This window comes from Dermacentor andersoni, chromosome 1 (genome assembly GCF_023375885.2).
Source record: "Dermacentor andersoni chromosome 1, qqDerAnde1_hic_scaffold, whole genome shotgun sequence".
NCBI classification, from domain to species: domain Eukaryota; kingdom Metazoa; phylum Arthropoda; class Arachnida; order Ixodida; family Ixodidae; genus Dermacentor; species Dermacentor andersoni.
Window position 1 is genome coordinate 222,141,020 of NC_092814.1, and position 16,786 is coordinate 222,157,805.

Consider the following 16,786-nt stretch of genomic DNA (forward strand, 5'->3'; position numbering starts at 1 on the left):
GCTGCTAGGTGGCGAGAGCTGCACTTTGACCTCTGATGCAATGGTACATCCAGGGAACCGGGGTGTACACAAGTTGCTGCCTGTGGCGCCACTATTTTGACAAGAAAGTTCGATCCCTTGTAAGGGCCACACCTCGTCAGAATTGTGAAAAAGTGTGACGCTTACACGAGACTATACGGTACCTCAAATCAAGGCTTCAAATCCATTAAATAAAAGTGAAGTGATGCACCTGGTGTTGCTAGCTTCAACTGTTTTTAGGCATTGGCTCTTACATGCTGCTGCTGCTGACCTTTGGCTATGTGCCATGCTTGCGTGCAGAACTTTTTGCTGGCCAAAAATGTGGCCAGTTTGCAACGAGAGCGAGCGGGTGACATCCTTCTTGACGTGTGCCTGGCCCTACCCTCCGTGGTGCAGTACACGCAAGGCTTAGAAGATGTACTTCTCTCAGGCGGCACTATGACGCTTGACTGCCTGACAAGCAGCATTGTGCTGTCTGGATCGTAAGTTTGGACTTTTCTTATATTGGTGTATGACTATTTACATTTTATAACATCCTTGGCTGCCTTTCTTTTACTTCTGATATTGGTGGTGACACTGCACATCAGGACCAGTATGTTTTCACTCTTCTTTCTGTATCTGTTATGTTATTTGGCTCGCAAAGCTGCCGAGGCCGATTGACCTTGTCACGCTCGACGACACGCTACACGTTCGTCCCGAACTTGTCCTTTATTTCCGCACTCCAACCACGCACACCACATGACCACACTCAGAGTCCCCCCATTCGCACCTCTCCTCTCGCACACTCGCCCACTCCTGCCGCTGTCTTCCCCGCACTCAAGCTACCTCTTCACCGCTCGGTCAACTGCTGTTGATCCCGCGCTTGGCCTCCGAGGACCGTGGCTCCTCATCGCGGGTCTTGGGCTCGCTTGCCCCGGCCCTTGCGCGTCACAACTCCCCCCCCCCGCCCCCGCCTCGAATCGTGAAGCTGTGCTGGTAGGGAGAAGCAATGGCTCATGGTAGAGCATCAACTTATCAGCATGGGTGGTAGTTCGATGACGTCCTGTAGTAGGATCGCTCAAAACAGTCATTGTTGCCTAATTGTTTGACTACACAATAAGGTCCACTTTGCCGCGGTGCCAATTTTGCCGAAACGCCCTTGGCCGCATCACTCAAGGTATGAGAATCCAGGAGCACAAGGTCATCCTCTTTGATGGTTGTTGGCTGCCGATGATGGTCGTAACAGGATTTCTGCACCTTCGAAGCAGCTGCCTGATGCGACCGAGCATATTGGAGGGCCTCTCCAAGGCACCGTTGAAGTTCAGCAACAAGTGCATGGTGTGTTGCTTTCGGAGGCTCCGTGTCCTCCTTGTCACTTGCAGGTTCCCATGGGGTGCGCAACTCGTGACCGTAACACAACAATGCTGGAGTATATCCAGTGTCAACGCTCTCGGCAGTATGCATGGCAAGGCCGATCTCAGGTATATGCTGGTCCCAGTCTTTGTGGTTGGAGCAGTATGCTCGTAGACACTGCTTAATTGTGCCATTGTGACGCTCCACCATTTGGCTAGCCAGCCAGTAAGGCACTGTGTGGCAATCTTTGATGCCCCAATGTTTCAAGAGGTTGCGCCATAGGGTGCTAACAAAGGGCTTGCACAGGTGTGCCATGGCGGCAGAAGACTTGCACCATGCACTCTAGTATTGTTGCAGTTGTTGCTGCTCGTAGAGGGAAAAGCTCGTGGAACTTGGTAAATTTATCAATAACTACCAGCAAGTATTTGTGGCCCCGAGATGTAGTTCGCAAGGGCCCGATAATGTCGACACTGAGTTCTTCCATGGGTGATGTTGCCCACTGACTGCTCATGAGGCCTTCCGGTTTCTTGCGCCGATCTTTTGTGCACTGACAGACACTACAGCATTGCACATACTTTGATATGTTCGCTCGCATACCCAGCCAGACGAATCATGCAGCAACACGCCTCAGAGTTTTGAAAAATCCAGCATGGCCCGCGGTGGGATGGTTATGGGCCATCTTCAATGCTAGCTGCCACAAGTGATTAGATAGCCACGCTACCTTCTTGTTACCTCTTTGCTGAACCACCAGTCTGTTTGGCTGCAATTCCGTTGTTTCAGCCAGATCGCGAAAAAGGCGATCAGTGTCCGAGCTTGGGAGCTGAGTCCCTTGGACCACTGCCTTCAGCTTTAAGAGGCAGTCATCACGAGCCTGTTCTTGTACAAGCTGTATTGTGCCACTCAATAGCGAAGAGTCATTCTCCGAGGTAACAGCTACTTCATCAAATGTAATTTTGCCTTCAGGTTCTGGAGCAGCACTGGGGAACAGTGTCTCGTGCAGGTTGTCACTTGGGCTGTCTTCACACTGGAAAGGGGCTTTACTCAAGGCATCAGCGGGTATGTTTGCCAGCCCTCGTCTGTGCGTGATTCGGCAGTTGAAGCCCTGCAGCCGAAGAACTCGATGCTTGACCCTGGGTGAAGCTTGGTCGATATTAAACATCCATGCCAGGGAGGAGTGGTCACAGTGTATCTCAAACTCCGTAAATTCAAGATATGCCGTGAACTTGTCCACTGCCCAGACTACTGCCAGGCATTCCCACTCCTGGACAGTATGAACAGTATAATGTCTCTCGGCTGCTGTAAGGACTCTGCTAATGAAGGAAGCAAGCTGCAGTCCACCAGGGCCAGCCTGCAGTAGCACAGCTGCAATTCCAATGCCACTTGCATCTGTCTCCACCACATAGGGCCGATTTAGATCTGGGAGGCTTATAACAGCATCCTGAGCTAAGGCCTGCTTGAGTGCAGTGAAAGCCTGCTCTTGGCACTCCTCCCACTGCCATGGTTCATTCTTCTTCAAAAGGTTGGTCAGTGGATGTCCCGTCAGTAAGAAGTGAAGGATGAAGCTTCTATAGTAGCCGGCAAGTCCCAGGAAGGCTTGCAAATGTTTAACTGTGCTGGGTCTTGGGTAATCCAGCATCGCATGCACCTTCTCCTCATCTGGTCTGCACTGCCCAGGGGAGATGATGTGGCCTAGAAACTTCAGGGACTGACCGCAGACCTGTATTTTATCTGTATTAATCGTAAGGCCAGCACCCTCAATGCGTTGCAGCACTTCCCTTACATGCTCAGTATGGTTCTCCAGTGTCTCTGAGTATACAAGAACATCATCTAAAAATGCCATAGCAAAGTGATGATTGATTCCCTGCAGCACCCGGTCCATTAGGGTTTGAAAAGTTGCTGGACCACCTGCCACCCCGAAGGGCATCCTCGTAAACTCAAATGTACCTTGATGGCAAATGAAGGCCGTTTTAGCTATGTCAGCCTCGCAAACAGGAATTTGGAAAAACCTTTGGGAGAGATCAAAGCTGGAAAACCACATTGCTCGGCCCAATTGCGCCAGCAGCCAGTCTGTTCGAGGCATTGGGTAGGCAGGTACTCGGGTGCGTGCCTTTAACGGCCGGTAGTCTACAGCGAGCTGGTAGCCTCCAGACTTCTTTGCAATGAGCACTGAGGCGCTAGTCCAAGGGCTGGTGCTTCGTCTTATAAGGCCTTGTTCTAGGAGGCCATCCACACAGCCCTCGATGATCTTTTGCTTCTTCGCTTTCACTGGACGTAGCTTGCATCTCACGGGCGCACTGTCCCCTTTGTCAATGCGGTGCGGAGCCAGGGTGGTACATCCCGGAATTGTAGTAAACAAATGGCTGAAGTTATCGAGAAATTTACTCATGCTTGGCTGTAGTTCCTTGGCGCCAGCCTGGTGCATGTTCTCTATGCCCGGAACTATGAGCACTTCTTCAAAGAGACTGCAAGTGGTACGACTCTCCATCCTCTATTGCAAGTGCTGTCGCTTGGTCCTTTGCGCGCTTAGCAAATGGCACCATCCACTATGGATCGGTTCCAATAGTCCATCCACCCAGCAATACATGTAAAGAGATGCCTGTTGCTGTCAAAAAATCTCTGCCCAGCACAATGTCCCAACACAAGTCTCGCACACGCAGGAAGCGTTGACTGCGGCTGCTTGTGGCCCACTGTATTTTGCACTTGAGGGAAGTCGTTGACAGAGACCAACCTGTTGTCAGGCGGAGTGCTTGTTCCTGTGTCTTGGATTTGGTGCTTGCCTCGACCACTACCCTTGCCGCCAGCACTCCAAGCAAGCTCACACTCGAGCCTGTGTCCAGTAGGGCCTGGAACGTAGTCTTCCCAATCTGCACTTCCAGGAGAGGCTTCTTGTTGGCGGCCAAGGCCACTACTTGCAGCGCAGTCTCGTAGGTGTTTGTCGGTGTAGCACCTACCGTACCCCATTTCCCGTACACTGAGAGCGGATATGTCTGATCCCGTTGCATTAGTAGCAGCGGGGCGGGCCGCCACGCTGACCTGTAGGGCACTCGCGAGCTATGTGACCGACGCCTCTGCAGCGATGGCAGGTGAATCTTCCGTGGTCAAGCGGTTGGTACCTTTGCGGATGTGACGGCGCTGAGAGATGTGACGTCCTTGTGGCGAATGCGGCCAATCCGTGCAATTGGTTTCGGTGGTAGGAGGGCTGTATCGCCACGGGGTGCAACGGCCAGGGGGATGCCGGCGGCGGATACTGGAACAGCGTGGCAGCCGCTGTGATCAAACCTCCGGGTTGTGTACCCGGCAGGCCAGCCATGTTTATAGCCGACTGGAACGCTAAGTCCCTCGCGACTTGGTCAGTCGGAGGCAGTGGTGGCTTGTATTGCATGCGCCTCCAAAAACGCTCCATGAGGCTGTCAGCGGCCTTTGCCAACTCCGTGAGACTGGTGAACTGCCTTCACTCCACCAAATCCTGGAGCTGCGGGTGCATCTGCCGTAGCACGCGGTCAACCTTTTTTGACTCGGGCACTTAGCCGTCAATCCGGTCGTAGTAGGCCGCGATTGTATTTATAAATTCTTCAAAATTTTCTTGGGGATGTTCCGTCCGGAGCTCCAGCTCTTGTTTTAAGCGGCGCTTCGCGTCAATGGAGGAGAACTCCGCAATAAACGCCGCGGGGAACTCCTGCCACGACCCAAACGAGTTCACAAATCACCACCACAACTTCGCGCTACCTTCCAGCACAGCGGACACAATGTGCATAAGCCTCTTGTCAATTGTGACACCACTGACCAAACAAAGGGTTTCGAGCCGGTTCGAAAATTCCTCGGGGGACTGAGGGTTGTTGAACCCCTTATACCTTGGAGGCTGACCTGGCTGACCTTCTGTGGAGCGCGAAGCGCAGTCTCTCGGCGCTTGAACCGCCGCCGCCGCTGTCATAGAACCCGTAGGCACTGCCTCGGCCACCATCAGTCTTTGTCTGACCACTGCCGCGATTTATTCGCATTCTATGGAGGATCCGTTCGTCTGCCCCAGCAGATGCTGCACTAGTTCTTCGCGAACGTTCACTGTCTCCATGTCCACGTAAATCCTGGACGAGCCCCCACTTGTCACGCTCGACGACACGCCACACGTTCGTCCCGAACTTGTCCTTTATTTCCGCACGCCGACCATGCCCACCACATGATCACACTTCGAGTCCCCCCGTCAGCACCTCTCCTCCCGCATGCTCACTCACTACCGCCGCTGTCTTCCCCGCACTCACGCCACCTCTCCTCCGCTCGGTCAACTACTGTTGATCCCGCGCTTCACCTCTGAGAACCGTGGCTCCTCATCGTGGGTCTTGGGCTCACTTGCCCCAGCCCTTGCGTGTCACAACCTGTCAAAATGCGGCAAGTCCAAACACACTTCTGACAACTGTATTGCCACGCTCCACTGTCCGAACTGCGACAGTGGGCATGCCGCCTAATTCCGTTCGTGTCCCATGTGGAAAAAAGAGAAAGATATCCCTACACGTGAGGTAAAGAAGAATGTCTCATTTCAGGAAGCACAAAATTTGTTTCATTTCTTCGTACCGTAAGGTATGCTGATGCAGCGTGTAAGAGAGCAATGCCACAGCAGACTCTGGCATTGACCTGGCCCACAAAGAGTGTCTGTGGCTGTGCCACCAGCTCGCTTGGCGACAGCATCTGGTGCTGCTTTGCCGTCTCTGAAGGAGGACCCCATCGACCTCTGGGGTGGTGGGCTGCACGGTCTTGTCTTTTGAGGCGAGGCTTTCAAAGCGAACACACTGCTTGCAAGAGCAGGAGTCCAGTGCACCCCGCAAGAGGCGATGGACATAACTCCCAGCCAGTTGGTGCAGCCTGTGCCTAAGGAGTGGCGGGATTCTCTCGACCACTCTAAAAACACTGCATATCAGGGGCCTGGAAAGGACCCTGTGAGCTAACCTTTCCTTTCCTTAAGGAGAGGTGAGGGTCCTGAAAGCATCTTTTTTATTTTTCGACATCCATTGCTTAAATTTTGTGTGGAGATATATTGCAGAATGCTGATTTCAAATATGTGTTTAGATTTAAAATACCTCACCTGGAAGAAAAGATATGACAGAATACAATACTCCTAATGTCTTACGGACCTTTTTAATAATTTCTCATTAAAATAAAGTTTTTTAAGAATATGTAGACATTCCCAAAGGCCCACTGCATATCCTAAAGCTAAGCAAATACCAATATAGTAATTGTGATTATCACAAATGAATAGCAAAGTTCGGAAAAAAAAAACAATGTGGAAGTAATTAGCCTACATTTGATGTAATTATTAATCTATCACATTTAAGAAGAAACGTAAACCTTTAGGATATAGCCGAAATATTACTAAAAAGAATGATACCTAGTTAACTGAAATCGGTTGAGGTAAACATCATCAGAACTTCCGTAAGGCAAAAGCACTTGACGAAAAAAAGAAAGCTAAGAAAATTGCATTTATAGTTTTACTGTCACTAGCTCTTTTGTCTATTGAACAAATGGAAAACCTTTGGGCTCTAACGTGTTGCCCAGGTGTTGCTGAGCCCAAGAACACTAAATTTACTGAAATCAATTCATGGAAACTCTATCAAACCTTTCATAAGGCAAATGCACTTGACGAAAAAATAAGAAGACACCCAGAAAGTCACTTTCAAGTTTTGAATGCTCTCACAAGTTCACACAAGACCTGGGCAGTAATCTTGCGTCTTGTCATGCTTGTGCTTCTTGGCCATTCTCTTCATCTTTTCAGTCTCTTTGTGACCTTTCTTAGACTTGTCAAGCCTTTGTTTGTCCTTTTCTAGGCTCCTTCGAATGAGGGAGCTGCCAGGACTATAGCCAAGCTGCACTGCAACAGCCTTGCTGGTTTTTGTCATTCCCTGATTGTAGCGTGACACTGCTTCAGCAACATCCCTTTCCACAGCCAGCAATGAGTCGTGTCTGTTTTTGGAGCTTTGGGTCCAGATCACAGAGTGCAGGCACTCAAGCATTTTGTGTCATGCCATCACTGCAGCGCTGTAAGAGGGCCTGGTTACCTAGCCTTGCAAAGACTGGCTCTAGTGCATTGTGAGTAAACCTTGGCAGAAGGTTTTTATGTGGTGGTGGCTCCTCTTGGTTGGCCAGGGCATGGCTGAAGAAGCACCAGGAGTCATCACCTTCAGGACAATGACTGTGATCAGGGGATTCGTCCGTTGAAGTCATGTGCAATAGTGCGGCCTGCACTGCCTTCTGCATTGCAGGAGTGTCATGCCTGTTATGCCATCATAGTTTATCCTTTTTATTTTATCCTGGGTAAGTCTCCCCTTTCCACCAAGAGACTCCTTGGGCTTTTTTCTTCTCCAACAAGGTGCGAAGGGCTGTCCCCATTCGCTTATGGACATGGTTCAGACAGTCTTCTTTTTCAATGTCTAAGTATCCGTAGATGCTGTCTTGAGTCAGTGCATGAAAAGTGCAGCTATTGCCATCAGACAGAATTGTTGTGTAGTGCAGCCCATTATTCTACAGGGACCGCCTGAACAGGATCAGTGCTGCTTCCGTCTTCATCCATCTGGCATTGTAGTCAGTGTTTTTTTTGACACTTGTGGGTCATAGCCCAGTCACCGTAGCCATCATCATCGGGGTCAGGTGCTCCTTGGCAGCCACGGCAATACCGAGAAAGGACAACATGGTCCAGCACCAGGCCTGTGTAAAGTTCAATAATGCACCCCACAGCTATGTTAGAATTGTGGCCACGGGTTTTCCAGGTGCCATCAAAAATGACGTCCACGTTTCCTACAGGGTTGAGGAAGTCCTTGTAGAGGGTTCCGACTACTTCCATGCTTGCTGCCTCTGTGGCTGTAGCTACTGTCTGGCAAGCTCGCACCATGGTTTCCATTCGTCCCCTGAAGGTCTTGTGGTGTGAAGGCCCCGGTGGGAGAGGTTCAGGGGGGCACAAAAGTCCGCGAGGGCTGTCACTCCTTTTCCTATGCTTTGTATGCCTTTCATTGCCCTGAGGTTGACCTCAAAGGGCGTGATGTTTGATGCTCCGGTGACTCGTGGCGATCAAAAGTGCCGCTCTGTGAAATTGCAACTTGAGCACGTGAGCAATAGCCTCACTGCTAGGCCGTACTGTTTCTCATAACACTTTTTGAGCTCAATAATAGCCATCCCACACTTACTGCACGTTGTCGATGCGAAAAGCGTCTGCAAAACTTTCATGTCCACAATGACGTACACCATGCCGCGATCGTCGTCGTCACTCACCGTGCCGATGCCTGAAAGCTCGAACTTCCACGAAGACTCACGCTTTTTTGTCAAGGAAGACTTCACGTTGGTCTGCACGTTCTTCGCGCTCCGCACACTCAGCCTCCGTGTAAAACGACGTGTCAATGCGATGTGCACGTGAGCTTGGTCCAGGTGCGCCCACCGGCGATGCCGAAGTTGACAGCCTCGAGGAGCTTGAAGCAGCTGCGTCGACTCGCAGTGCTGTGGCTTGCGGCAACACCGAAGTTCTCGAGGAGCTTGGAAAAGCGGCGTTGCACCGTGGTGCGGTAGCTTGCGGTAAAACCAAGCTTGACGATCTGGATGAGTTCGGTGCAGCAGCCCCGGGGGACCGCGGTACTGCAGCATGCGACAACACCGAAGTGGCCGTTCCCGGTGAGCCCAACGCAGCGGCATCCATAGGTGGTACTGTGGCTTGCAATGACACCATAGCTGCCGTAGTTCTTTTCGACGATGCAGTTATCTTGTTCCAAGCACGTCTCCTTTTGTGGACCACTTTCGGCATGCTTGATTTCAAACGCGAGTCCCGCCCCATCAGAATAACGGCTGTTACGTTTGACCGGCGGGGGCTGGCAATCTTCCGGGAAGCGGCCAACGGAGAGGCGCCGCCAGGTCTGCTGCGACGACTCGCTTTGAAAGGACGGACAATGCGCCGCTTCCCCAGCCGTTCGGCACCGGGATGTCTGCTGCGGCGCCAACCTGCTTTGTGAAGACAAGAATGAGCCACTTCAACCGGGGGACGGTGCCGAGATGTCTGGACGTAGTCGGCGGAGCAAGTATTGTTAGTGTGTACGCCGACACCGTCATGGTCTGATTGGAGCGGGGGAATTCCTGGAAGAAGATATTTGGCAGTGCCGTCTCATGCAGCTTAGAATGGGCAGACGTGGCGGCCATTGTCTGCGGCGTCGACTCTGGGATAAAGAGGCACCATGTCTGCGAGAACACACTCACCTCGGTGTGATCAGTGCAACCTGTGTGGAAGTGATTGCGTAAACCCTCCCCCTCAAAGGCGGGTCGGCTACAATGACTTTGGACGCTGCGTTTGGTCGAATGGCCGTTTTCCCTCACCTAGGGATCTAGGGAGGACAGAGTGCATTTAAGGAGCCGTTCATGGCTCCTCAGTGTGCATTTCTCTTTCTGTCATGTTAGACTGATGAACTGTAACGTTCTCATGTAGATACTATAAATAAATCCCATATTCCTCGTTCTCGCTGAGAAGCAGTCCTTCCCTTCAACAACTTCCTCAGCGTGGACGAGTTGGACGACGGCATGGGCCAGCTACCTTCTATTTCATGCCCGACCCCAACCATCACATGGCACAAAAACACGCACACACGTACGCACGGCACGGCAGTCTGGCTAATAAACATAGTAAAGAAAGTGCGAGTAAACGGGAGCAAATTAACGATGCAAATATTTTCATGAGTGATGCGAAAAGAGACTGTGGGGCGCGAAACACTGCACAACAAAGAGTAGCCTCGGGCGCACGCAGACGGCACAAAGGCACCACGCCATCAGCACGCAGCCGCGCCGGCTCGAGAAGGAGAGGAGGTGTATCGTGCGCGTCTGAGCAAGACGACACACACAGTGGTGGGGCATAAAAAAAAACTGCCTGTCTGTTTATTATGTTTGCTTTTATATCTTCGTATGAGAGGGTGCCCCATGCACAGAAGTGGTTAGGGGAAAGAAGGATGCGCTGCTATCAGCTCGTCTGCTTCCGTGGTTGCCAAGTATGATAAATCTCCTTTCCTTCAACGAAAAAAAGGAAGGACTTTATATAAAGACCAGAAGGCAAGAAAGAATAGCTAGGAGACTTGACGGAAATTCGCTTCGTATTGCAGCCATTGAGGCTTGTTGCGCTGACAGGTCGACCTGCGGGGCTCTGGTTCCGATGCCTCCACTTTAGGGAAGACCTGTATATTGGCTTGCGGATGGCCAGTGAACCCGGGTACACTTTGGCCTTGTTCTGGAGGCTCCTGTCTTTCGTTTTGTAAGCTACTATTTGCAGCGTTGCTGTTGTCATCATCTTCGCCTATTCTGCGGTATTTTTCCTGCGTTTAAAGCAGGTGTTGTCTGTTCCGCCTTAGAAGCCTTCCATCCTCTGTCTCCACGATGTGGGATCGGGGAGCCACTTCTTGAAGCACTCTTGCCTTACGTGACCAATTGTCGTCCAGTATGCGTACCGTGTCTCCTTGCTGCAACGGGTGCAGCGTTTTGCCCTTGGCCTGCTGTTGATGCTTGAGTATTGGGCATCCCAGCTCAGTGCTGTATTCTGGAACATTGGTGCGTAGGCGCCGTCCCTGTAACAGTTGGGCAGGTGAATGGCCATCCTCTAGTACAGACACACGATAAGACAAGAGTCCTAGCCAAAAATCGTCGCAATATTCAGTGGTCTTTTTCATAATGCGCTTAACTATCTGTACTCCCTTTTCAGCAAGTCCATTTGATCTCGGAAATCATGGGCTTGATGTAATGTGCTCAAAATCATATCGCCTTGCGAAGTCGGCAAACTCTTTGGATACAAATTGAGGCCCATTATCTGTAAATATTTGCACAAGAATCCCGTAGCGCGCGAATATCGCGGATGTTTTTGTACCACCTCATGGGCAGTCATTGTAGACAACTTTTCCACTTCAGGAAAATTGGAGTGCGCATCAAACACTGCTTGGTGCCCTTCCCCGGCAAAATGGAATATGTCGATGCCTACTCTGCACCACGGCATTACTAGGTGTCGGACGCAAAATAAGGGGCTTGGACTGCTGCTTGTACGCATATTTTTAGCATGCATTGCACGAACGAATCATTGATTCAATGCTACTGTCTAGTCCAGGCCATAAAATAAGTGCACGCTCTTGCCTTGCACTTATTCATACCCAGATGACCTGCGTGTACCTTTGTTAGCATTTCGCTCCTCATGGACTTGGGTATGACAATTTTGCATCCTTTCAGCAGTATCCTGTCTATGACAGATAGCTCAGCCGTAAACTGACGTAATTCCCCTTGAACCATTGTTCCACGCGACAGTTGATGCATTACAGTACTCAGATAGGGATGCGATAGTGTCTTGTCCTGAAGGCGACGTTTTGTCGATGGGGTTACCATGCACGAGACGGCACGAACTGCATGAACCTCGGTGTCCTCCATTGCTTCCGGGTTTGGTGAAAGGGCGGGTGCACAGGAGAGCATGTCAGCCAGGAGCAGGTCCTTTCCAGGAACAAACTGCAAGTCATAATTGTATTTTAGAAGGCGAACAAAGAAACGCTGTAGCCGGGGTGGCATTTCTCAAATTTATTTTTTTGCGATGGCCAACAACGGTCGGTGGTCTGTCTCTACGAGGATCTTGCAGCCATAAGTAAACTGGTGAAATTTTTCGCAGGCGAACACTAAGCCAAGCGTTTCTTTCTCGATTTGTGAATATCGCGTTTCGCTATCAGTTAGCGTTCGTGAGGCGTACATTACGGCGCCAGTCATTCTGGTGCTTTTTCAATAGCGACGCGCCAATGCCGATGGCTGACACGTCTGCCAAGATCTTTGTTTATTTAGTTTCATCAAAAAAAGCCAGGAGCGGCGGCGATGTTAATGCCTTGCACACGTCTTGCCACTCGCGCCCATGGGCTGTAGTCCACTCAAAAACCCTATCGTCCTTGACGAGGCTTCGCAGCAACGCTGTTTTATCGCTTAAGCTGGGTACATACTTTCGGAAATAGTTGACGACACCCATCATTCTTCTCACGGCATTTTTGTCTTCCGGCACGGGCATAGCTCGGACGCCTTCAATCAACTTGGTGCTTGGGCGCATGCTGCCTTCATTTATTATGTCATCTAGAAATGTTATCTCCTTCATACCAAACACACATTTTTCAGCATTAAATGTGAGTCCTGCTTTTTCTGCCTTTTCTAGCGCGGCACGCAAACGTTGGTCATGCTGAGTTTTTTCAGCACCCGAAATGAGGACGTCGTTGACGTAAACGCATACTCCTGGGATACTTTCAAAGATCTCAGTCAGTGTCTTTTGAAAGACCTCACTGGCAGATGAAATGCCGAACGGTAGCCTTAGGAACCGATAGCGCCCGAAGGGAGTGGCGAACGTGCAGACGCGCGATGTAGCTTCATCAAGGGGTATCTGATGAAAACCAGAGTTGGCATCCAGTCGAGAAAAAAAACGAGCACCTGAAAGCTCACTTTCTATATCTCCGCGGGTAGGCATCGGGTAGTGCTCGGGTAATATGTTTTTCTTCTCTAGGGTCCATGCATACTCGGAGAGTGCCGTTCTTTTTTCTTACCACAACCAGAGGACTTACCCATTCGGTGGGTTCTTCTACTTTGACGATGATGCACGCCTTCTCCATGCGTGCCAGCTGCCTGCAGCTGTTGCGTGTGCCGTGGTATGCGTGGCCGGCAGGAGGTCTCGACCCCACTTCACGCAGAGTCAGAGACGAGGAGAGCTTTCTCGGCGAAGAATTCTTTATACAATGTGTACAAGTTGGCGTGGTTATCAGGAGAGACCAACTGAGCAGCTCCAAGCTGCTTAAATAACACATCCCCGTCCCCAGATTCCCCAGACAGTCCCTAAGGACGAACAAGGTAGAGAGAGAGAGGGTCCGGGCAGGCTCTGTGGTCCCAACGCCGCTTCCAATGGCCGGCGCCTCCGGGCACCGCGCTGCGCCGTCAGGCCAATCTGGCGGTCGGTCGGTATGGTGCGCCGGGCAAGTTCAATGGCCCGGCATAGGACAACGGAACAATCTGCAAGGCAAGGTGTCGAAACATAGTCTTTGGGTGGTCGGTAAAAGGGTTGCCCCTGGGCGCCGCCGCACAAAGGAGGGGGGGGGGGGGGGGGTGCATTGCTGCCAGCACGAGGAGGGGCCGAATAGCAGTCCGTGAGCCGGCAGCCGCTTCCGTCGTTGACGCCGTGCAGCCGCGAGGACACCCAAGCCGTGCACTTAGTCGTCATGTGCCCGAAGCGGGCACCATGTGGGGATGAATGCTGCCTCCACGGTCGACACACCACAGCACTGGCCTCCCTTCAGGCAAATCGCAAGGCACAAACATAACAGCTCCTCCGCCGACGGGGAAGATCTCGTACGGTGAGAAGTCTCAGCTGCTCGACGGAAGAGATCTGCTTCGCCTCCTGTCTCTTGACTTTCTCCTAAATCATGTTGAACGAAACCACTGGCTCGGCAGCGCCAGCCCTACTCCCCAAGCGACCAAGCTGACATTAACAGTGAAAACTCCTATACTGCGTTAAGTCCTGGCAGTCACACAAGTGTTCTCGGTTCTTCACAAGACAAATAAGCAAAAGTATACAGTTGCAACCAAAAGAAATTCAGTACAAGCTGGCAAGATGAACTAAAAGGCGCGGCTTAAACCATCAGCATTGGCATTGGCTGTCCCTTTCGATAGCGCACGCTGAAATTCAGCTCTTGAAGTGCCAGACTTCCCCTTAACAATCGGGGATTCTTGCCTGACATTTGAGCCAGCCACTTTAGCGGGCAATGATCAGTCACAAAGACAAATGTCGTTCCGTAAAGGTAGCAGGCTAGTTTTTGAGATGCCCAAACAAGGCATGCACATTCATTCTTCGGTGCTCTATAGGCCTCCTCTCGTACCGTGAGCTTTCGGCTCGCGTATAACACTGGGTGCTCTTCACCATTGTCAGCCTTCTGACACAACACAACCCCCAACCCACGATTGCCTGCATCGCACTGTACAATGGCGAGTCGGTCGTAGTTCGGTGCACGCAGCACGGGAGAAGCCGAGAGAGCCGCTTTGAGCCTCTGAAACGCGTCCCCCTTGGCGTCATCCCAAATTACTCTTTCAAGAGCCGATTTTCTTAGGGCATCGGTCAGTGGAGCCGCTAGTTCTGAATATTGGGGGATGGGACACATCTGATCTTTGGTGGTCGCATTCAGCCTCCTATAATGAATGCAAGGTGGTGGGTCTTTACCCGGGACCTCCTCAAGAATGAGCGGAGAAGCATAGAAGCTCTCGTAAGGCTCGATTATTCTAAGTTCTAGCATCCGTTCAACTTCTCTTTTGAACATTTCCTGCTTTCTCGGTGCCGTCCTGTAAGCTTGTGATTTCACTGGAGTTTCGGATGTGAGTTCTATGTCGTGAGCCATCAGCTCCGTCTTTCCTGGATTTCGAGAAAACAAATCCATGTTCTCTTCTACCAAGTTATTTAGATCAGCCAATCGCATGTCTGTCAAAGCTTCCTGAGACGCAGCGACCCTCATCGCATCTTCCGCACCCGTAATTTGATTCATTCCACTTAGGCACGGAATTTCTGTAGCCACTTCCTCCGTCACGTTGAGAGCCAAATTAACTGTTTGCTCCCCAATGAGAACCTCTCTCATCACTTTTGCTAGCACGCTATCTAGTGAGCTAGAGCATGGCAGGACAAACAACCCATCGACACATTCGACATCCTTCATCAATGCGCTCTCGAACTTGGTTTGTCTGGTTGTTCTGCCTGATTGCCCAAGAGCCCTCACCTCTGCATTTTCTGCAATCTCTCTATCATGCTTAACAGTCTCTCCCTCTCTACTCACTGATATTGAAGGACTTTCCGGCTCAATTTCGCACTCATCGCCGAGTGGATTGCTCAATTCCACGTCAGTATCCTGTTCTTTCATTTCCGGTTTAGGAGCCAAGGCACGCGCTTTATACGTCGTTAGAGCCTGAACGCTACCCTCCACCCAATCTTTACCCTGGTCCCTCAGTAGGCGATCGGTGCGGTTAGAGAACAAGTAAGGGTGCTGCGGCGGCAGCTTGTTAGAAACAGCCGCCTCAGTACACACTTCACCGAATGGCCCGCTGAGCACCACATCTGCGACCGGAAGGCAGACACTCGTGTCCTCTAACACAGCATTTATCCAAGCGCATTGGCCATTATACTGCTCTTGCTTTACATAATCCGGGTGCACGAGATCAATGGTTGCTCCACTGTCCCGCAACACGGTACAGTTTTTCCCATTCACCTGCAGTTCAGACAGGTGCGGTTTGAGCAGCTCATCATTAGTCTGCGTGTCAGAAACGTACGCGAACACAACTTTTGGTTTGCGGCAGCCGACCGCTATGTGACCGGTTTCATTGCAGTTAAAACACGTCACCGGCCTCCGTTCTTCGAACAAGCTCTTCTGTGAACGTTTCTCACGAATCTCTCTCTCTTGTTCCCCTACCGGCTGCTCGTGAACCTTCAGCTCCACTTCTTTCGCAGCATCTTTCCCATTACAGGGCTTAGCTGCACCCTTCCAGCCTCTCTTTTCCACCGCACCGGCGATCGTAGCCTCCTCTTTAATTCCTCTGCGTGAGGCATACTGATCCGCCAGGTCAGTGGCTGACTGCACCGACTCGACACGATCCCTGTCTTGGATCCAAAGTTTCATTGCCTCCGGCACCTTTGAATAAAACTGCTCCAAGGCAAACACTTCCAACGCCTTTTCGAAGCAGCCAAAAGCTTTGGCGCCCTTTAACCACTCGGCCAAATTTACCTTTAACTCATAAGCAAACTCGGCAAAAGTAGCGCCCTGCCTTTTGTTCAGACTTCGAAATCTCTGCCTGAATGCCTCTGCTGACAAATGAAACCGCTTCAATAGGCTCTCCTTCACCTGATCATAGTCGTCGGAATCATCCGCAGGCAACCTCGCAAGCACATCTGCTGCCTCGCAGGGCAACAAACTAAGCAAGCGCCGCGCCCAAGTGCTGCGAACAAATTTTGACTTCTCGCAAGTTCTCTCGAAATTTACGAGATACAGGCCTATGTCTTGCCTAACCTTGAAGGGCTGCATAAGTTTAGATAGATCATAAAGGTCATGTCTACCTGCTCCCTCTGATTCCGGAACCACACTTGTCTTTCTCAACTCGACTTCAAGTCGAAGTTTCTCTATCTGAAGCTCTGTTAGCTTCTGCTCGTCCGCCTTGCGCCTTAGGATTTCGTTCCACATTTCTACGATTTCCTCTTTCGCAAGATCCGTGCTCTCAATCGCTTCAATGATACTTGCTTTCGTCATTTGAAGCTGAACTTCAACGCCTAGCTCCTCGCAAAGGGATATGAGCTGAGTTCTAAGCAACCGTTTCAGATCCATCGCGGAACACTGGTGTGACAATGCCTCGACCTCTACCCAGAAGTACCAAAACACACGCTTCTGCGGCAGGTCCCTACCAGCGA

At 51.1% G+C, this 16,786-nt stretch overlaps 1 protein-coding gene across 3 annotated transcripts in view; it reads left to right on the forward strand.

The window, feature by feature from the left end:
* Window positions 1–16,786, forward strand: part of poe (E3 ubiquitin-protein ligase-like protein poe) — a 590,397-nt gene that overhangs the window by 47,531 nt on the left and 526,080 nt on the right. For all 3 annotated transcript variants that reach the window (XM_055063706.1, XM_055063707.1, XM_055063708.1), the window contains exon 6: window positions 319–500. In XM_055063706.1, coding sequence (XP_054919681.1) covers window positions 319–500 — 182 coding nt within the window. The remainder of the gene's footprint in view (window positions 1–318; window positions 501–16,786) is intronic.